At 66.7% G+C, this 20,895-nt stretch overlaps 1 protein-coding gene across 1 annotated transcript in view; it reads right to left on the reverse strand.

Moving 5' to 3' along the window:
• LOC133280008 (SCO-spondin-like) overlaps positions 1-20,630 on the reverse strand; it is a 30,758-nt gene extending 10,128 nt beyond the window's left edge. The window contains 60 exon segments of the mRNA XM_061474291.1: positions 94-227; positions 970-1,284; positions 1,379-1,454; positions 1,598-1,778; positions 1,977-2,023; positions 2,093-2,345; positions 2,937-3,101; positions 3,193-3,284; positions 3,371-3,496; positions 3,594-3,720; positions 3,804-3,926; positions 4,015-4,194; positions 4,618-4,764; positions 5,260-5,668; positions 5,718-5,838; positions 5,918-6,164; positions 6,252-6,393; positions 6,497-6,621; positions 6,694-6,912; positions 7,014-7,127; positions 7,201-7,255; positions 7,334-7,493; positions 7,564-7,714; positions 7,792-7,971; positions 8,078-8,218; positions 8,619-8,771; positions 9,357-9,573; positions 9,657-9,748; positions 9,837-9,959; positions 10,077-10,313; positions 10,437-10,604; positions 10,678-10,908; positions 11,578-11,975; positions 12,060-12,153; positions 12,706-12,717; positions 12,720-12,854; positions 13,027-13,136; positions 13,226-13,353; positions 13,440-13,642; positions 13,718-13,852; positions 13,932-14,188; positions 14,258-14,352; positions 14,427-14,610; positions 15,630-15,888; positions 16,507-16,672; positions 16,759-16,980; positions 17,071-17,243; positions 17,335-17,461; positions 17,568-17,706; positions 17,878-18,118; positions 18,204-18,366; positions 18,441-18,563; positions 18,658-18,743; positions 18,859-19,017; positions 19,174-19,276; positions 19,447-19,658; positions 19,733-19,909; positions 19,999-20,081; positions 20,173-20,373; positions 20,484-20,630. Coding sequence (XP_061330275.1) covers positions 94-227; positions 970-1,284; positions 1,379-1,454; positions 1,598-1,778; positions 1,977-2,023; positions 2,093-2,345; positions 2,937-3,101; positions 3,193-3,284; positions 3,371-3,496; positions 3,594-3,720; positions 3,804-3,926; positions 4,015-4,194; positions 4,618-4,764; positions 5,260-5,668; positions 5,718-5,838; positions 5,918-6,164; positions 6,252-6,393; positions 6,497-6,621; positions 6,694-6,912; positions 7,014-7,127; positions 7,201-7,255; positions 7,334-7,493; positions 7,564-7,714; positions 7,792-7,971; positions 8,078-8,218; positions 8,619-8,771; positions 9,357-9,573; positions 9,657-9,748; positions 9,837-9,959; positions 10,077-10,313; positions 10,437-10,604; positions 10,678-10,908; positions 11,578-11,975; positions 12,060-12,153; positions 12,706-12,717; positions 12,720-12,854; positions 13,027-13,136; positions 13,226-13,353; positions 13,440-13,642; positions 13,718-13,852; positions 13,932-14,188; positions 14,258-14,352; positions 14,427-14,610; positions 15,630-15,888; positions 16,507-16,672; positions 16,759-16,980; positions 17,071-17,243; positions 17,335-17,461; positions 17,568-17,706; positions 17,878-18,118; positions 18,204-18,366; positions 18,441-18,563; positions 18,658-18,743; positions 18,859-19,017; positions 19,174-19,276; positions 19,447-19,658; positions 19,733-19,909; positions 19,999-20,081; positions 20,173-20,373; positions 20,484-20,563 — 9,716 coding nt within the window. The 5' untranslated portion in view covers positions 20,564-20,630.
• Positions 20,631-20,895: the final 265 nt, after the last annotated feature.

Here is a 20,895-nt window from a genome sequence, read left to right on the forward strand (position 1 = left end):
CGTGGGGTAGGCGGTGGTAGGGAAGCACCACATGTGCAGGGGCGGTGGGGCAGGCGCTGGCTGTGGGTCGCAGTGTGGGTCGCGGTCGCTCACCAGTTGGCGCAGGCCGTGCGCACGGTGCCCCCCGCGGGCAGCTCCTGCCCGGGCAGCAGCCGGGGCTCGGCAGTGCCGGTGGATCCGTTGCGCAGCTCCCGCAGGAGCTGGGCCGGCAGCGCACACGGACACTCCTGCGCACCGGCACCGGAGCACCGGGAACACAGCATGGACCCGGGGGCGCCCAGCGCCCCACGGAGCACCCAGCGTGCAGCAAGCACCCATGGCCTCAGGGAGCATCCACCACCCCCAGAAGCATCCATGGACCTGGGCATCCCTCAACATCCCGTGGGTGAGCCCATGTCCTGGGCTCCTCCATGACCCCAGGTGTGATCCATCCCACCCCATTCCCATCCCCATCCCTATTCATTCCCACCCCTATTCCCATCCCATTCTTATTCCGTCCCATTTCGATCCCCATTATCCCCACCCCATCCCCATTCCCATCCCCATTCATTCCCATCCCCATCCCCATTCATCCCCATTCCCACCCCATCCTATTCCCCCCCCCCATTCCCACCCCATCCCCATTCCCATTCCCATCTCCATTCCCATTCATTCCCATCCCCATTCATCCCCCTTCCCATTCCCATCTCCATTCCCATTCATTCCCATCCCCATTCATCCCCCTTCCCACCCCATCCCATTCCCCCCATTCCCACCCCATCCCCCCCATCTCCATTCCCATCTCCATTCCCATTCATTCCCATTCATTCCCATTCCTCCCCCATTCCCCCCCATTCCCCCCATCCCCATTCCCATCCCCATTCATCCCCATTCCCACCCCATCCCATTCCCCCCCCCCATTCCCACCCCATTCCCATCTCCATCCCCATCCCCATTTATCCCCATCCCGGTTCCCGTCCCGGCGCTCACCCCCTCGCACTCTCCGCGGTGCAGGAAGGTCCCCACGGGGCAGCCGCAGCCCTGGGCGCAGGCCCCGCCCCCGCAGCCCACGCGCCCGGACACGTGCGCACAGCTGAACGGGCAGGCCCCGCCCACGCACTCGCGGAATACCCGCCCCCGAGGGCAGCCCGAGTCTGTGGGGCGGCGCCGTGGGGCAGAGCCGTGGGGCAGGGGAACGGGACCGGGCTGTGGGGTAGGGGCATGGAACGGGTCTAAAGGATTGGGCTGTGGGGCAGAGCTGCAGGGCGTGGGTATGGGCCGCTGTGTGAGGGCAGTAGCGCAGGGCTATGGAGCAGGGCCATGGGACAGGCTTAAGGGATACAGCTATAGAGCAAGGGTGTGGGGGGCAGGACTATGCGGCAGGCCTAAGGGATTGTGCTGTGGGGCACGGGCATGGGCAGGTGTATGGGTCAGGCCTATGGGTCAGGGCAGTGGATCGGGTCCATGGGGCAGGGCTGTGGGGCAGGACAGTAGATCAGGGCAAAGGAGAAGGGTCATGGTGGCAGGCCTAAGGGACAGGACTATGAGGCAGAGCTGCGAGGCAGGGGTATGGGTCAGGGCTATAGATCAGGGCTATGGGTCAGGCCGTGGGTCGTGCCTTGGGTCAGGCCGTGGGTCAGGCCGGCACTCACCGCGGCACACATGGGTGTTGCACATCTGGCTCTGCAGGCCCAGCCCCACACACTCGGGCTGGTGGCACTGCCGCCGGCGCAGCCGCTCGCCACCTCCACAGGAGACGCTGCAGGGACCCCACGGCGACCACGCTCCCCACGGCTCCTCTGTGGGACACGGGACGGGGCCACTGGCTTGGACGGTGACCCCCGACACCCACAGCCCTTGCAGAAGGGGCGTGGGGTGCTCAGCCCCACAGCACCCCATATAACTGAGGCCATACACGGCACCACGCGGCGCAGTTGGAGCCCGGTGCGGTTCGCGCGTCCCCCCATCACCCCGTGACCCCCAAGCCACCGCGGTACCTGCGCAGGGCTCGGTGCCGCACACCATCGCCCCGGCGGTGCAGGTGCTGCAGGAGATGGGGGTCAGCGCTGGAGGCGTCAGCCCCAGGGCCGCCCCCCCCGGGCCGCTCCCGCACCAGTTATTGCAGGCGTCCCCCGCAGCGGTGTCCCCGGGCAGGTACAGGCGGCCGCGGTGGTAGCAGGGGCAGCGTGCGGGCCGCACGCAGCTCCCGTTGTGCAGCAGGAGCCCCGCGGGGCAGGCGCAGCCGTCGCGGCAGCGCGCAGCGCACTCCACACCCGCGCCGAGGTCCAGGCAGAGGCGCGGGCAGGGCTCCCCCGTGGCGCGGCACTGGGCAGCCGTGCGGTACAGAGCGTGCCCGGGGCACCGCGCTGCGGGCACCAGCGACAGCATCGGTGGAGGGGGTCCCGTCCCCAGGGAGCCCGCGGCCCTGGACCTCAGTCCCTGTTCCCCCCCATCTCTTGTGCCTCCCAAACCTGGAATCCCATTCCCAGTGCTCCCCAGTCTTAGCACCTCTCATTTCTGGTGCCCCTCCAGCTCCCCAGACCAGGGCTGGCAAGTGGGTGGGTGCCATAGGGATGGAGGGCCTGGAGCTGGTGGGACCCCAATCTCGGGGCGTCTCCTCATCCTGCTGCAGCCAGGCAGCCTCACGCCCCCAGACCCACAGCGCCCTGTCCTTAACACCCCAAAACACGCAGCACCCAGCCCACAGCACCCTTGACCCCACAGATCCCCAATGCCAACAGCACCCCAAAGCTCAAGCCACCCTGAAACCCATGAGACCTCCAAACCCACAGCACCCCCAAACCCACAGCACCCCAAAGCCTCCATCGCCCAGCCCATGGCACCCCAAACCAAACAGCTCCCCTAATCCCACAGCACCCAGCCCATATCACCCTACCCCACAGCCCCCCAAGCCCCCCAGCAGCGGGTGGGGTCTGGTCAGGTTGGGGGGCGCGCACCGTGGCAGGGCTGGGTGTTACAGTCCCGTGTCTGGAGGTGGGGGCCGGTGCAGGACTCCTCCTGTGCGGGCGCGGCGCAGGTCCGGTGCCGCAGCTGCTCACCGGCGCCGCAGGACACGGAGCACTCGGACCAGGGCGCCCAGGGGCTCCAGGCACTGCCGAGCTCTGCCGGGACGGACAGACGGACGTGTGGTGCTTGAGGGGTCACCGCGGCAAAGGGGGGGGGGGGGGGGTCAATGTGCTCGGTGTCACCCACCGGTGCCGCAGGGCTCGTGGCACTCGCGCAGCTCCCGAGCCGCCCCGGTGCAGGGCGCTCCGCCGGCAGCCGCCGCGGGGTTGGTGGGTGACCTGCGGGAAGCCGCCACGTGGCCACCCCGTCCGTGGGGTGCAGCCGCCCCACGGCTATGGGGCAGAGCCCCGACCCAGCCTCACACCTGAACCTCTCCTGCGTCCCCGCGCCGCAGCTGCTACTGCAGTGGGTCCACGGTGACCACGTGGACCAGCCACAGTCCACGGCGCAGGACGCGTCCTCGCACGTCACAGTCCCGTTGTGGCACGTGCTGCAGACCGGCACCGGGATGAGCCACGCGGGCAACCCAGGGGCACCCCCAAACCTCCCCAAACCCCTTGGGGTGCAACACCGGGGGTCGCACTCACCACCGCCGGCAGCCCTGCAGGAACACCTCGCCGGGCCGGCGCTGCTCATCGGCCACATGGCACCGGCACTCACCGGCATCGACACAGCCGCCGTCCTGCAGGAACAGCCCCGGCGGGCACCAGCACCCTGTCCCGGGGCGCCCTCAGCACCGGAACTCGGCATCCAGACCCCCCCACCCCAAGCACCCAGACCCCGCACCCATCACTCACCAGCCTGGCAGGGCCGCTCGCAGGTGCCGTTGCCACCGAGGTCACCGCAACTCTGGGTGCAGGGGGGGTCCCGTCCCCCCTCGCAGTCCTCGGCCCGCACAAGCACCATGCGGGGGCCGCAGGCTGGGGGCGGGGGCACAGGGGGTGCTCAGGGATGCAAGGGGCACCCGATCTCCCGGTCCCCTTCCTGTGTCCCCGTCCCCCTCCGTACCTGGGGGGTCCCCGCAGGGCTGGAAGCTGCAGGGCTGGGTCTGGAGGTGCTCCCCCGGGCACGGAGCCCCCCCGTTCTTTGGAGGGGGGTCACTGCAGCTCCGCTCTCGGCTCCGCACGCCCCCGCCACAGGTGGCGTCACAGGGGGACCAGGACCCCCAGGCTGCCCACCCGCCAGGCACTGCGGGAGCCAGCAGCGTGTGAGGAACCCCAGACATCCCCAAAGCCTTCCCCTGCCCCAGGGCTCGGCCACGGCTCCCTCCATGAGAGGGTCCGGTCCCCTGAGCCCTGGGGCCATCTAGAACAAATGGGGGTGTCAGGGGTCCTTGGGGTGAGGGGTGGTACCCTGTGGTCCCTGGAAGGTCCCTGGGGGATCCCGGGTAACATCCGTGGGGTAGCTGGGGGGTCCCAAGGTGGGACGGGGGGTACATGGGGGTCTCTAGTGTGGGAGGGGGTCCCTTGGGGGTCCCAGGGGTGGCAGAGTGTACCCGGGGATGGGGGTACCCGGGAGATCTCTGGGCCATCCTCAGGGTGGGAAACAGTCCCTGGGCTGACCCTGGGGTTCCCTGTGGGTGATGGGGGTCCCCAGAGGTGCTGGGGGTACCTGGGCAGGCACGCAGGAAGCAGACACGGGTGTCAGGAGGGGTCCATGTGCAGCCCCCCCCTGGCAGGGCCAGCCGCAGGGTGACCCCCAGCCCACAGGAGCGGCTGCAGGGACCCCAGTTCCCCCAAGGAGCCGGATCACAGGTGCCTGGCGGGGAGGCAGGGATTGTTGGGGTGGTCCCCAGTCCCCTCAACATTAGATTCCTGCAGATATGGTGCCCCAAAACCTGGACCCTCATCCTGGTCCTCCCCATCCATGGTGCTCCCCAGCACCAGCACCACTAAACCCACAGAAGACCAAAACCCACAGCACCCCAAAAATCACAGCACCACTAAATCCACATCACCCCAAACCCTGTGGTAGCTCTGAGCCCACAGCACCCCAAACCCCTTAGTACCCAGTCCACAGCACCCCAAAACCACAGCACCCTAAATCCCACAGCACTCCTAACCCCACGGCAACCCAAAACCTACGGCACCCAGTCCACAACATCCACAACCCTTTGGTACCCAGCCCCATGGTGTGAGCTGAGTGCTGTCCCCCTTGCCCCAGGGACCCCCACCTCCCATCCTGCTCTGGGGGAGCCCCCCACATCTGGGGCGGCCGTGCCTGGCCCTGCCCCATGCCCCAGGGTCCCCTCACCTTGGGGGCTAGGGCTGGAGACCCCTGTCAGTGCTGGGGGGGATCTGGTACAGGGTGGCCCTGTGGGGATGCTGGTGCCTATCCCCGGGGTGCTGGGGGTTGTTGGGGTGTCAGGGGGCCCTGGTGCTGGCTCCATGACTCCCGACTCCGTGGGGCTGCTGGCTCTGGTTGTGGGGGGACCCACAGCCATCATGTGGGGGTTGGGGAAGGGGTTCAGCCCCTGGATGCCCTGGGGTATGTAGGACACAGCTAGGGGGTCAGGACATGACCCCAGCACCCCAACTGCATGCGAGGATGGGGGAACCCCAGCAGAGACCCCCCTCAGCCCCACATCTAATCCCCAACCCCCCCCCCTCCTTCCCCCACAGGAGGTACCTGGTGGAGTGGGGTCAGCACCTTTGGGTGGCAACTGGGTTCCCATCCCAGGGGACACCTGCATGGAGACAGAGGGGTGTCACCTGCTGCCCTCCATCCCTTGTGGCCCCCATTCCCCCTGGGCTCACCATGGCTGGGGGCATTGGTGGTGTCTGTGTGGTCGTGCTCAGCACCAGAACACCGGCTGCCACGGGGGCCACGGGGCTGGGGATGTATAGCCAAGATAGGGGTTACCCACTGTGACCCCCAGCTCCCATGGGAAGCCCCAATCCTGCTATGGTACCTGGTGGTGCTGGGGGGCCCACAGCTGGCCTCATCAGTGCCATCGGGGCAGTCAGTGACACCATCACAGAGGGGACCCCGGGGACCCCCGAGAACACATTCCCCGCTCCCACACCGGAACTCCCCCATGGTACAGGGGCGCTGGGTCTGTGTCACCGGCACCGTCAGTGTCACCGGCGTCATAGGTATCACTGGCAGCATCACCGGTGTCACTGGCACTGTCATAGCCTCATGCCGGGCTGGGGGCACTTAGGGAGAGGGCAGAAATGGGCAGTTGAATGGCACCCACGGGTGGCGTGGGGGGCTCTCCCACTCCCCCGCATTGCCTCCAGTACCTGGGGGGCAGCCCAGCAGCTCAGCACGGAGCACAATGCGGTTGTGGAAGTCCTGGGGCAGGATGCGGACGTGCTGCGCCTGCACCATGCGTCCTAGCAGCCGCACCGCTGGTGTGCTGGCGTCCTGGTTGCCCTGGAAGAGCTGGTGGGGGGACATAGACGAAAACAGGGGTGTACATGCATGTACGCACATACATGTGCACCATCGCACGTGCACTCATGGCTGCATGTGCAGCCGGTGGCACCTGGGCATTGGTGGTGCCGTTGGTGAGGTCGCGGTAGCGGTGCCAGCGGGTGCCATCGGCGCTGAACTGCAGCAGGAATGCGGTGACGAAGGCATCAGAGGAGCCGGCTCCCTGCACCACCAGCCCTGTGGGGACAGCGCAGCACATGGTGGCACCAGTGGCACCATCAGCGCCGCGGCGGGCAGCCCGGCACCCACCGGTGATGTTGGTGGGCTGCAGCAGGTCCAGCTCCAGGAAGGAGGGTTCGTCGGGCGGTGCCTCGTAGGCATCATCCGGGGGGGCCCAGCCCTGCAGCGGCTCCCCGGGGTCACCACCATGCAGCCCGGCAGCGTGTGCTGGGCTCTCAGACCGCGCCGATGAGGCACTGAAACCGCTGACCGGCAGAGCCGCGGTGCCCAGCGGGAGGTAACAGGGATCTGGCGGGGTGTGGGAGCAGCTCAGGGTCGCGGGACATAACCCTTGTCCCGGCTGCCTGCCCCCTGCCCGCACTGGCAAGTCTCATGGTGGTGGTGCTCACCGCCAAGGGGAGGCAGCGGGAAGGTGAGCAGGGAGGAGCCGGGGGGCTCTGTTGGCGTGGACGAGGGGGCCTCCGCTGTCGGCAGCGCCGGGGGGGTAGCCGTCACGTTGTCGCCTGCAGTGGAGACCACGTCAGGCGGCCCCTCTAGGATGGGACCCCCATCATAGCATTGGCTGCCCCGACTCACCCGCGGGGGCACAGTAGCAGCAGGAGTCCCCGCGGCCATCAACCAGTACCCGGCCCTACGGAGGTCACTGTCACCATCAGCACCAACAGCGCCAGGACCGGCGCCGGTGTCGCGGTCAACCCCACGCCCTCACCTGCGGGCAGCCGGCGGCGCGGTGCGGGCAGTAGGGCGAGCACCGCACGGCCAGGCTGGGCAGGCACTGGCAAACGTGGCAGGGCTCCTCACGCCACCGCTCTCCCGGTGCGTGCCGGCGGCCCCGGGACTGGCACTGCCGGCACGGCGCCGTCTGGCACCTGCGGGAGCGGGGAGGTCACCGGGAGCCCGCCGCTCGTCCATCACCACCCCGGCGCGCACCCGCCGCACCTGCGCGCCTTGCGGTAGATGCCGCGGCAGTGCCGGCCGCCGCCGCGCTGGCTGGGGTTGGTGGGGCTGCGGAACGACCACTGCACGCTCTGCGTGCCGCAGGGCCCGGGGCAGTCGCCCCACGCCGACCACGCCGACCAGCCGCAGTGCACTGTGGACGGCACCGGCTCAGTGCGGGGCACCGGCACCTCCAACCCACGCCGCGGTGCCGCCGCTGCCGGGACTCACCGGCGCAGTCGGGGTTCTGCCGGCAGCGCCGCAGCTGGCCGCGCAGGCAGGCGCAGAGCTGGCAGTCCACCTTCACCAGCTGCCCCGGGGGGTGCCGCAGCCCCGCGGCGTGGCACGGGCACTCCCGAGGCAGCACGCACCGGCCCTCGTCCAGCACCAGCCCCGCCGCGCACCAGCACCCTGCCGCGGGGCGGGGCTCAGTGGGTGCTCCGCGGTGACTGACCCGTGGCCCGCCCCACCGCGGTGTGTGGGGACCTCCGGGAGCCGCAGCCCCCGCGCCCCTCACCTGGGCTGCAGGGCCGGTCCTGCCGGCACGCGGCACCGGTGGAGACGTCGGCGCAGGATGCGGGGCAGGGAGCGCAGGGCCATGGCCGCAACCCCTCCGGGCAGGAGGAGGTGTTGGGGCAGCCCCCCGGAGTGCAGGGGGCTGGGGGGGGGGGGGCGGGTTTGCGGGTTTGGTACCACTCACCCGTGGCGATCCACCGGCCCCACGGAGCACACAGGGACCCACCAACAGAGCCCAACCATCCACCCCATGGAACCCACCAACTTGCAGCAGCCACTTGATCCATGGAGCCCACCCATCCCACCAAGACCCTCTTACCCCACAGAACCCACCTACTGCTTGGACCCCACTCACCCATGGAGCCGACCTCATGGAGCCCACCCATCCCTTTGAGACTCACCTGCCCCACAGAGCCCGCTACCCTGCAGAGCCCACTCACCCACAGAACTCACCCATTCCCTGGAGCCCACTTGCCCCACAGAGCCCATCCACTCCTTGAACACCCCCATCCCTATAGACCCCCAACCCCACGGGCACCCACCTGTTTCAAGAGCACCGGGTGTCTCTCCAGGCAGGTCACTGCAGGGGCGGCCTCCATTCTGGGGGGGTTGGCATTGCCGCTGCCGCTGCCGCAGCCCCCCACAGCCCGCAGGGCACGAGGACCAGGGACCCCACTCGGCCCAGGCACCGTCAACTGTGGTGGGAGGGAGGCGGGAGGGTGGGACACCCCCATGGGACGCCTCCTGGGACACCCCCATGGGGCTTCTGTACCCACAGACAGGACACTGGGGGATTTGGGGGAGTTTCGGACGGTTCAGAAGAGATATTTGGGTTCTAAAGGTGTAATGCAGTGTCCCAAAGGGGATTTGGAACATCTGGGAAGTATTGGAATGCTCCCGGGGAGTATTAGAGGATCCCTGGGGGGTATTGGGAACCCCCCAAATCCCCCTGTGTAGCCTCAGCCATAGGAACTCCCAATTCCCCACCACCTGGCTATGGGAACCCCCATGGGAATCCTGAAACCGCCATGGGAACCACCAAATTCCCCAGGAACCCCTAAATCCCCTGGGCAGTTCTGGCCATGAGGAACCCCACAGGAAACCCCATACACTGCTGAGCAACCTCAGCGATGGAAACCCCTGAATCCCCCTTGGTACTCCAACCACAAAGACCCCAAACCCCACAAGGCACCCCAGATTCCCCCTGGACTGCTGCCACCACCCCCCCCCCCCCCCCCCCCCCAGTTCCAGCCCCCCATTGCTGACAGCCCCATGCTCACCAGGGCAGGCAATGCTGAAGCACTGCTGCTGCTCCGCAGCCTGCCCGTGGCACCGGTGCAGCACTCCAGGACGGTGCTGGCGGCAGCCCCGTGTGCGGCGCTGCAGGCCGGGGCCACAGGAGTGGGTGCAGGTGCCCCATGGCCCCCATGGCCCCCACTCACCACAATCCCGCTCGTCCTCCCCACCGGCACCGCAGTCAGGAACGCCATCACACACCTGTAACACCAGGGCAGCACTGAGCCGGGGAGGGGGGTAATGGTGGCACCAGAGCGGGGTTGGGGGTCCCTGTACCCAGATACCTGCTGGAAGGCTACACACTCGCCCCCACTGCAGGTGTATTCGGCACAGGGGCCCCCTGTCCTGTTGCTCCCACTGGCGAGGCTGCGGCTCCCTGCAGAGGTGACAGTCCATAGTGGGGTGGTCATGGCAGGGTGTCCATCCCCATCCCTGCCCCACAGCCCCCAGCCTTCTGCCCTCACCGCAGAGCAGCTCATCCTCGCCCTGGGGACAGTCGGTGGCCCCATCGCAGACCCTCGACACGTTGAGGCACAGGCCACCATCGCAGGCAAAGTGCCCCAGGCACGGCGGGATGGCAGTGGAGCCTGTGCCAGGGCACCGTCAGCTGAGACCCCACCATGGACACCAGCACCATGGAGTGTCCCCCTACACTGGGTGTCACTGCGGAGGGGACACCGAGGGTCCCGGCCGCATTGGCTCACCGCAGTGGTCCTCGCTCTCATCAGAGCTGTCGCGGCACTGCGGGACGCCATCACAGAGGTGTCCATAGGGGACACAGTCGGTGCCATGGGCGCAGGGGAAGTGTCTGGGCTCGCAGCCGCCAGCACAGCCCAGCTCATCGCTGCCGTCACGGCAGTCGGCCTCACCGTCGCAGAGCCAGCCCCGTGGTGCGCACTCTCCACTGCCGCATGTGAAGGCCGAGGGGCCGCATGCCGGTGCTGTGGGCAGTGGGTCACCATGGGGTGCCCATCCCTGTAGTCCCCACCATGTGCCATCCTGGTGCGGGGTCCACGGGGTGCCGTGGGAGGGTCCGGCTGCCACACAGCACCATCAGCCCTCACCTGCCGAGGTGGTGGTGGTGGGCACAGCAGCAGGCAGTGCTGCCGCGCACCCCGCCGGGCTCTCGTCCCAGCCGTCGCGACAGTCACTGACACCATCACAAACCGCAGCCTCACTGATGCAGGAGCCATCAGGGCACGGGAGCTCCCCGGGGGCGCAAGTCACCCGGTCTAGGGGGAAACACACGTTCCCATGGGGCGATGCCGCCGTGGTTGGGGGTCCCGGTGTGGGGCTGAGCCTCACCTGGGCAGAACTCCTCATCGGTGCCGTTGGCACAGTCCCGGTGGCCATCACAGACAGTGATTGGGGGCAGGCACTGGGTGTCGGGGCACTGGAGGTGCCCAGGGGGGCAGACGCAGCCGCGCTCGTCACTGAAGTCACCACAGTCATCGTGGCCATCGCAGCGGTGCGGGTACGGCACACACCGGCCCAATGCACAGCGGAACTCACCTGCACTGCAGCTCGGGCTGCAGCCTGCCATAATGGCAGCTGTCAGAGACCCCGCACCATGGGGCTCAGACCCCCAGGGGCCGGGGGCTCAGGACCCCTCACTGTGCAAAATGGTCAGCCAGGAATGGGGGCTCAGGGACCCGTTTGCCATGAGGCTCAATTCCCACAACAGGGTGCTCAGACCCCCTCACTGTGGGGCACAGACCCCAGGGATGGGGAGCTCAGGATACTTCACTGTGGGGCTCAGACCTGCAGGGTCATGGGGGTCAAGACTCCTCACTATGGTGTTCAGACCCCTTTGCTCATGGGGCACAGACCCCCAGGGATGAGAAACTCAGACTTTCTTTCCATGGGGCACAGCCAGGGACACATGGTGCAGGACCCCTCACCATGGTGCATAGTCACTCAGGGATGGGCGGCTCAGGCCTCCTCACCATGAGGCTCAGAACCCTGTCCATGGGGCACAGACCCTCAGGGTAACAGGGCTCAGGACACCTCACTATGGCATTCAGACCCCTTTGCCATGGGGCACAGACCGACAAAGAACTGGGGCTCAGAATACCTTGCTGTGGGGCACAGCCCATTGTCAGTGTGCTCCTCCACGCCACTGCTTTCATCCCCAGGGTCCCCACAACACCGCCCAACCCAGGACCCCCAGGAACAGCCATGGGGCAGCCATGGGGCCGCTCTCACCTGCTTCATCCGAGTCGTCGGCGAAGCCGCAGTCCAGCTCCCCATCGCAGACACGCTCGGGGGGGATGCAGCGGCCGCTGGCGCAGGAGAACTCGGGGGGCGCGCAGGAGGCCGTGGGGCAGCCGCTCTCGTCAGAGCCGTCACTGCAGTCGCGGATGCCGTCGCAGCGGGAGCCCCAGGCCAGGCACTGCCCTCCAGCGCAGCGGTGCTGGTGAGGGGCGCAGCGCGGGGCGCACACCTCATCTGAGCCGTCCCCGCAGTCCTCCTCGTTGTCGCACACCCAGGCCCCCGGCACGCAGCGCCCGTCGGCACGGCACGAGAACTCCCACGAGGCGCACGGCGCGGGCGGGCACAGCTCCGGTGAGGATGGGCAGTGCCACGCACCTGCCGCGCACGTGCTGCGGGGATAGCGGCGGCTCGGTCCCAGGGTGCTCCCCGTGGTCCCCATGGCTGCGCCGGGCCAGAGCCAAGCACGGACTCACCAGTTCTTGCAGCCCTGCTGCACCGTGGCACCGGCTGGGAAGGAGAAGCCGTCCCAGAAGCACGGGCATTCGCCAGGCTCGATGCAGCCTCCGTCTGCCAGTGGGGAGGGGGAAAGGAGGCATTGGACCTCGGTGACCCAGCCCCAGCACATTGCCCAGTCAGGCTGAGCAGACAGCACCACATCTGGTGCACAAGGCTGGGTTAGACCCTCCAACATGGAGTGGAGCCACAGGCTGAGAAGGGGTCAAAGTACTGAGTACCATGGCCAGGACAAGGGAACTGGGTGCAAGGACAGCATGGCAGGCCCCACATCAGCCCATGCCAACCCCATGATGGTCCAACACATCTGCACGCTAGCTCCATGCCATACCCATGATCCCCTTACCAGTCCACAATAGCTCCACATCAGCCCCACAACACCCCATGCAGCCTCACACCAGCTCCATGCCTCCCCACACTGTCCGTGACATCCCATGCCAGCCCCACGCCGCCCTACTCTGACCCATGCCAGCCCCACACCAGCCCGTGCTGGCCCCGCATCCCACCATGCAGCTCCATACCATCCCCACACCAGCTCCACACCACCCCATACTGCCCATGACTCCCCCACGACCCCACACCAGCCCCACCAGCTCCCAGCCTCACCATGCAGGACCCTCCTGCAGGGCAGAAACACCCCTCCAGGCAGGACAGATCCTGGCAGCGCTCGGGGGGCTCGCGGGCAAGGTTGTGGCAGGTTGGAGGGCAGGGGGGTCCGCAGGGGCTGTACACCAGCCCCCGCTCACACTGCAGGGCTGCAGACAGGGGTCAGGGTTGGACAAGGCCGGGAGCCCCCTGCCCCACAGCACCCACCCCCTTTCCTCCCCACAGCCCCATGGGGGGCTCCTGACCCCCTCCCCATCCCCATCACTTGTCTGGCTCAGCCATGGGACCCCTCGCAGCCTTGTCCAGTGGCTGGTGACTCACGGCACAGCTCCTGGCTCCTCCATCGCACATGGACGCCGCGCCGGCCGCACTCCTCAGCGTATGTGGCAATGGCCGTGCACAGGCACTCACAGTCTCCACCGGAGTCACACCTGCCGGCACAGTGGGTTTGGTGGGATGGGAACAGTGGGACCCCCAATCCCCCGCCCCACCGCAGTGCTTACTGGCTTACCCCACTTACCCGCAGGCATCAAAGATGCACCAGTCGTAGAAGCGCTGGCACGGCACCACATCGTGGCATGGCTCAAAGAGCCGCTGCCGGAGGATGCTGCAGCGCCGGCGGGCCCACGCTGCCCGGTGTGGGTTCTCCTGGGGGGAGCCAGTGCCGCCATCAGCCTCCATCCCTCACCCAGCCCCTGGCCACCACCGCCCTGGCTGCCCATTCCGGTACATACGTGCAAGGGGTGCCGTGCGCTGGCGCTGTCCACCTCGGGGCAGAGCAGGCTGAGGCGCCAGGAGTTGCCGAAGAGCTCGGCGCTGGGCTCCAGCACCCCTTGCCGGCTGGAGAGATCGTTCTCGGTGTCACCGTCGAAGTTGCCACAGAGCCCAACCACACGTCCCCGGTGCTGCGGCTCCAGCCGGATGTACACCCGTGTGCCTAGACGGCACAGCGCTCAGCACCGGCAGCACGCTGCAGCACAGTGCTGAGCACCCCCTCCCCTGTGGGTCTCACCTCCATCCCAGAGCACCGCCAGCCCCATGCGGGTGAGGAGGAGGAGGAAGAGACCGGCGCGCTCCAGCGTCAGTCCAGTGCCGGTGTAGGCTTTTGGGGGTCGCACCGGGACCCCGTTCACTGTCACGTCCCTCCCTGCCAGGGCAGCGCAGGCTGTCAGAGACAGTGACCCCCCAGCATGTCTCTGTCCCCGTGCCACCATCCTCATCCTCACCCCGCAGCATGTGCACCACAGTGTTGCCCATCACCACCACCACTGATTTGGTGCAGGTGACGCCGCCAGTGCCGCAGGGCACGTTCTCGGCAGTGACAGCAAAGAGCCCATCGGCCTCGCGTGCCAGCAGGTACTCGCAGTCGCCGGGGAAGGAGAAGGCTCGTCCGTCAAAGGTGATGTAGTGGGGGTCCCCCGTGGCCACGCAGGTGCCGGCGCACTCCTCCTGGCCACAGTGCCAGTGCTGCTGCCGGCACACGCTGCAGGGGACAGGGCTCAGCTCCGGCACAGTGTGCCTGGTGTCCCCGGTGGGGCTGGGGGGGTCTCACCATGTGTTGCAGTCCCGGATGATGGTGTCATTGGGCCGGTACAGCCGGCCGCCGTGCTGGCACGGGCACTCTGCCGGAGACACACAGCGCCCGTCCTGCCAGCACACAGCCCCAGTGAGCTGGATGTGGATGCTCTCTGGCACATCCCCATGGAGAGGGGGTCACTCACCAGGAAGATGGTGCCAGGGGGACAGGGGACGCAGCCATCGGCAATGCCGGCACAGGTGCCGTTGGGCTCGGCACTGTCACAGCGGCGCAGGCAGGAGCCTGGCGCATGGATCAGCCCCCCAGGGCACAGGGCTGCCATGGGGCAGGCGGCTGCAGTGCAGCGCCAAGACCCACCAGCACAAACACTGCAGAGACAGGGTACGGTGAGGGCAGCACCCAGCACCCACCAACCTGGAGAGCCCCCACCCAGCCAGACCCTGCCAGGGTTTCCATATTGCCCATTGCCATTCTATCTCATCCCATTCTATTGCATCTTATCCCATCCCATGCCGTCCTATCCCATCCTGTTTCCTTCCATCCTGTTGTGTCCTGATGAGTGTTGCCTTCTCCCATCCTGTCCCACTTTATCTATCCCACCACATCCTGTCCTATTCTATGCCATCTGTCTCATCCAGCTCCATTATGTCTTATCCTGTCCCCACCCCATCCTGTCCCTTCCCCATCCCGTCTCCATCCTGTTCCCATCCCATCCCCATCCCCATCCCGTCTCCATCCAGTTCCCATCCCATCCCCATCCCATCCCATTCCATCCCATCCCCATCCCCATCCCCATCCCCATCCCCATTCCCATTCCCATCCCCATCCCCATCCCCATCCCCATTCAATGCCCATCCCATCCTGTCCCCATCCCATCCCCATCCCCATCCCATGCCCATCCCATCCTGTCCCCATCCCATCCCCATCCCCATCCAATGCCCATCCCATCCTGTCCCCATCCCCTCCCCATCCCCATCCCCATCCCCATCCCCATCCCCATCCCCATCCCCATCCCCATCCAATGCCCATCCCATCCTGTCCCCATCCCATCCCCATCCCCATCCAATGCCCATCCCATCCTGTCCCCATCCCATCCCCATCCCCATCCAATGCCCATCCCATCCTGTCCCCATCCCATCCCCACCACCCCAGCACTGGGTCCACCTCCAGCCATGCCAGGGGCCAGGGATAGGCTCTTCCTCGGTGGCCCCGGTGTGCTGCAGCAGGGACGGGCAATGAAAGCCGCCTATCCCGCGGTGCGATCCCAAACGGGGCATAGGGGATTTCATCACACGCCTCCTGCCGCTGCCTCATCCCGCAGCACCGGCTCAGTATCCCCCATCCCACCCACCCCAGCCATGGCCTGGGCTCCAGCTGTGCCACGCACCAGGTGCTGCAGCTCCGGCGGATGTGGCTGCCGGGCGGGAGGAGCGTGGTGCCGTGCTGGCAGGGGCAGGCTCCAGGTGGGACGCACATCCCACCCTCGGCCAGCACCAGCCCGGCCGGGCACTGGCAGCCAGGGACACAGAGTCCATCCAGGTTGTGGCAGGAGCTGGTCCCGTTGCTGTCACCGCGCAGGTCGGCGCAGGTCTGGCCACAGGGCCGGCCACAGTCCAGGTACTGCTGCCCCCCGCTGCACGGCACATCTGAGGGAGGGACATGGAGATGTCACTGACAGGGACATCTCTGCCCTGCCACGCTCCATGCACCCTTGGCACCAGCCCCCACTGTCCCCTGGCGTGTGATGGCTGCATCCACATCCTATTCCCATCCCACCACCATCCTCATCTTGTCCCACCCCATCCCCAACACATCCCCATCACATCCCATCCATATCCTATCAACATCCCACCCACATCCCACCCCTTTCTCCACCCATCCCATCCCATGCCCATCCCCATCACCAATCCCATCTCCATCCCATCCCTTTTTCATCTCATTCCACATCATCCCCATCCCATTCCTATCCTCTTCTCATCCCATCCCTTTTTCATCTCATCCCATGCCATTCCCAGCCCCATTTCATCCCCACGGTATCCTACCCCATCCTCATCTTCACCCCCATCTCCATCCACATCCCATCCCATTGTCATCCCACCCCGTCACCATCTCATCCTCATCCCCATCCTCACCCTCATCCCCATCCCATTCCAACCCTCATCCCCATCCTATTCACATCCCCATCCTATCCCGTTCTCATCCCACCCCATCACAATCCCATCCCCATCCCCACTCTATCCTATCCCATTCCCGCCCATCCCCACCGCAGAAGCTCTGGTTCCTCCACACCAGCTCCACTCCTTCCTGGCCACACTCCCGGGCATAGGCAGCCAACACCAGGCACAGGCAGTGCTGCCCATCCTGGCAGGTGCAGGCATCCCGCAGGCAGAGCTGCAGGAACGGCTCCGGGTCCACGACCTGGTGACATGGCTGGGGGTGGCAGTGCACAGTCACGCCACGGCACTGGCACTGGGCACTGGGGACCGGCTCTTGGCCAGGATGGGGACCCGTGGCACCTGGAAGGCCGGGCCCTGCAGGACGGCACAGGCAGCCTCGGCAAGGTCCTGCTGCCCAGCAAAGTCACTGCAGGGCTCCAGTAGGACGGGTCCGAGTGCAGGGCACTTGCTGGACACCCGGTACTTGTTGGTGAAGGCGGCAACACTGATCTCCACATCACCTGCTGGTGTGGTGAACTCGTCCCCCTGGTTCCAGTTGTAGGTGCCGCAGAGACCCCGCACCTACCACACCAGCACTGGCTCAGGATAGGATCCCACAGCTAAATCCCAGCCCAGCTCTGCCACCGGCCACCACCAGGAGCTGGGGCTGACCTTGTGGGCAAAGGCGGGCTGGAGGGTGATGTAGACAGTGGGGGCCTCCACCCCCCACAGGACGTGGGCCCCAAAGGTCTGGAGCAGCAGGAATGCCGAGGACACGCGGCGGATGCTCAGCTCGGAACTGGCAAAGGGCAGCGTCACCTCCTGCCCATCCACCATCACCTCACCTGTGCCGGCAGAGCGCAGCCACCTCAGGGAACAGCCATGGGCTGGCACCCCCCATCCCACCGCAGCACGAGGAGGGTCCCCGCACATCACCTGTGCCTTGGAGACGAGCAGAGATCCGGCGGGCACTGATGGTGAGGGACTGGCGGCAGTGGAGGCGCTGGTGGCCATTGCAAGCCTTGTGCTCAGACGTGATCAGCAGCTGCCCCTCCACGAAGTCCTGGGGGACAGAGACCCTGCTGAGGGGACCCCCGGGGCAATTCCCACCCCAGGGCAGGTCCCTACAGCCCTGGCACTACCGCAGCCACCGTGGCGGCTGCCCTCACCTGCACCAGGGTGTAGGCACAGGCGCCTGGGAAGGAGAAGTGCCGGCGGTCGAAGGTGATGTAATGGTGGCCGCCCAGCACCGTGCACTCCCCGGGGCACCGGTCCTGGCTGCAGAGCCAGCGCCCGCCCTGGCACATGCTGAGGGCACAGGAGGCGACACCGGGATCACCAGGAGGGGACAGGACACACCGTGACCGCACTTGGCATGGATGGATGTGTGCTTGCCACCCCCCCCCAAACCAGCATCGTGCCCATCCATGGGGTTCATTCCAACCTGGTGATGCTGAATCCAGCCATGGCATTGCTCACCACTGGTTGCAGCGCTGGCGGATGCTCTGTCCCGGGGCATAGCGCTGGCGGTGGTGCTGGCAGGGGCAGGCGCTTGGTGGCACGCAGAGCGCCCCATCCCAGTAGAGCCCTGGCGTGCATTCGCAGCCACCGGCACAGTCCTGGTGGCATGGCCCTTCCTCGGCACTGCCAACAGCCGCACAGCTGGCAGGGCATGAGGAGACGCAGTCCGAGAACCTCTGTCCCGCGCCGCAGTGCCGCTCTGCCAGGACAAGCACCGCACTCAGCACCGGCACCAGCCCTGGGGGGTCAGACCTTGGTGCCAGAGCACATTCCCGGGTCCCTACCGCAGAAGCCAGGCTGGCGCCAGTCGATGCTGGTTTGGTGCCGGGCACACTCCCGTGCATAGGCAGCGAAGGTGTCGCAGATGCTGGGGCTCGGCAACTGCCCGGCATTGCCTTCCCGGCACAGCAGCTCCAGGCACGCATTGTGGAAGCCACCAGGGTCAACCTGGTGTGGGGATAGTGGGTGAGGATGGCGGGACTGGCACCCTCCAGTGCCCCAGCACCAGAACTGCTCCTCACCTTGTCATGGCACTCACGGAAGGGCTCAGCCAGGAGCTTCCCACAAGTGACCTCGGCTGCCTGCCGTGCCGCATCGCCCGCTGCACAGCCAGGGCTGAGCTCCACCGCGTCCCTGCAGCGGGGCTGAGCCCGGGGAGACCCTCAGAGCTGGGGTGACCGCACAGGGACCCCCGAGCAGACATGGGGTCCTGGCACACCTTGGGGTACCTTGGGGTACCTTGGGGCTGACGTCTGAAATCTTCCAGGAGTTGCCAAAGCTGGCAGCAAAGGTGGCCACATCCCCTCCGGGCTGCTGGAAGTCATCTGGGGACACAGGGAGGCTGCGGTAGGCAAGGGTCATGGCACATGGCCCCAGCACATGGCCCTGGCGCTGCACCTCCTCCCGCATGGGCATTGCCACCTATGAGGTGACACTTACCTGCAGGGTCATCGTTGTAGGGACCACACAGCCCCCGTGTGCCGCCCCACAGCTCGGTGTCAACTGTCACTGTGACTGCCTGGCTCCTGTCCGAGGTCACCCGCACACCCAGCGCACTTGCCACGGCCACCCAGTCACCTAGCCACATCACGCTGATCCCTGTGGCACCACAGGGATTTGGGATGGGAACAAGGCAGTGGCTGGATCCCCCCAGCTGCAGCTTTGTCACCACCATCACCTGTGCCATCAGGGGTCTTAGCCCCACCAAGATCCCAGCCCAGTGCCACCAGTAGCTGGCCACCCCCCTCCCCTCACCATTGTGCAGATACGGTTGTCCCTCGGGCACTGCCACACTGTCCACAGAGATGTTCCGTCCCTGGGTCACCACCGTGCCCACCCCGAAGGTCATGTGCAGTCCCTGCGGTGGTGCGGCATCAGCCAGGGCCAGGGCTGGCAGCAGTGGATGGCCAGGGATACCACAGCCACACCACAGGGCCACAGCATGCCATGGGGACAGGCAAATGGCACAGCCCCCAGAGAATGTCTGTGATGAGGCAGGGACCCCTCTCCCACCCCCACCGTCAGTACCCGGGGATCGCCGGCAGTGATGGCGATGGCCCAAGTGCCGTCAGCAGCAGCGGCCAGGGTGTAGGTGCACTCGCCAGAGAAGTGGAAGTGTGTCCCGTCAAAGGTGCGGTAGTGGGACCCTGCCCAGGTCATGCAGCCAGCCCAGAGGCCCCGGTGATGGGTGGCAGCTCCATGAAGGGACACAGGAGGCGATGGCCGTGGGGACACCTCTCCTGCAGTGGGGAGGTGAGGCCACTCTGCAAACTCCCCATGGGACCCACCAGCCCCCTGGTACCCCCAGACCCACCAGTGAGGGGCAGGCGGGTGCAGGAGAGGCACGGTGCACTGGAACTGGAGCCATTCCTCCAGCTGTGCCCCCAGGGGTGCCGGCAGCACTCGGACAGGCTCATAGCAGAGAGGTTGTGGCTGCCGGCGGTGTCCTGGCACTGCCATGTGCCATAGCAGTGCCCCAGCAAGCCTTCGCCTGCGGCACAGGGAAGCACCTTGTCTCCACAGGTGATCACCGGGGACACTGGCATAGTGGTGCCACTGCACCTCAACACCCATCCCTACCTTCGGTGCAGTGGGGCCCGCTCCAGCCCTGGCAGCAGGCAAGCACCGTGCGGTTCCACACCACTGGCCGAGTCTCTGGGGGCCTGCGGCATCAGGCATGGGATACACAGCACGGGGATGGGTGCCCTGGTGCCCCCTCTGTGCCATGCACTGCACGTCCGCACTGGCACTCACCGGTAGATGTAGCAGAGGGGGGTGCCAGAGTCAGGCTGGGGCTCACCATGGTCCCCACCATAGACCCGGCGCATTCGGTCCCTGTCGATCCGCCATCCTGCCAGGCTGTAGTGGTAGAGGCTGGTGCAGGGCACTGTGTCCTCGCGCCGCGGTGTTACCTCCTCCTCCGCCGTATCCTGAACCGTCCTCTCGCACCATCGCCTGTGTGGCACCATGGCACCCATCGTACCCACAAACCGAGCTGGGGACGGTATCCCCACACCACGCCTCATCCCAGTTTCTGGTATGGGGCTGTGGCACTGAAGACTCACCCAGTGGCTGCTTCCACCACAGCCACGCACAGCAGCAGGGAGGCCAGGACCTCACCAGGCACCCAGGACTGGCGTGACATGGTCGTGCTGCCACGGCTACCTTGGCAAAGGGGGATCTGTGTCACGAGTGGAGGACCCCCATAGATCTCACCAGCAGCTCCCCAAGATGGGGACTCCCCAAAACGGCCCCTCTTACCTAGGGGCTCCCCGCTCTGTCCTGGCTGGCTCTGGCAGTGCCACTCCCTCAGCCCCAGCACTGCTGCCCCCTTTTATGGTGTGGGGCCGCCCGACGGGGCCAGCTGTGGGGCTGGCGATTGGGCCCAACTGCTGGGTGGGATGGGGGGTGAGGCCATGGGAACCCCCATTGCTCCGTCTCCAGGGTGAAGCCCCCAGGATTGTGCTGGGACAGTGG

The sequence above is a fragment of the Pezoporus flaviventris genome, unplaced genomic scaffold, assembly GCF_033815535.1.
Source record: "Pezoporus flaviventris isolate CSIRO_AGI_PZ_B2104156 unplaced genomic scaffold, CSIRO_AGI_Pfla_v1 ptg000079l, whole genome shotgun sequence".
NCBI classification, from domain to species: Eukaryota; Metazoa; Chordata; class Aves; order Psittaciformes; family Psittacidae; genus Pezoporus; species Pezoporus flaviventris.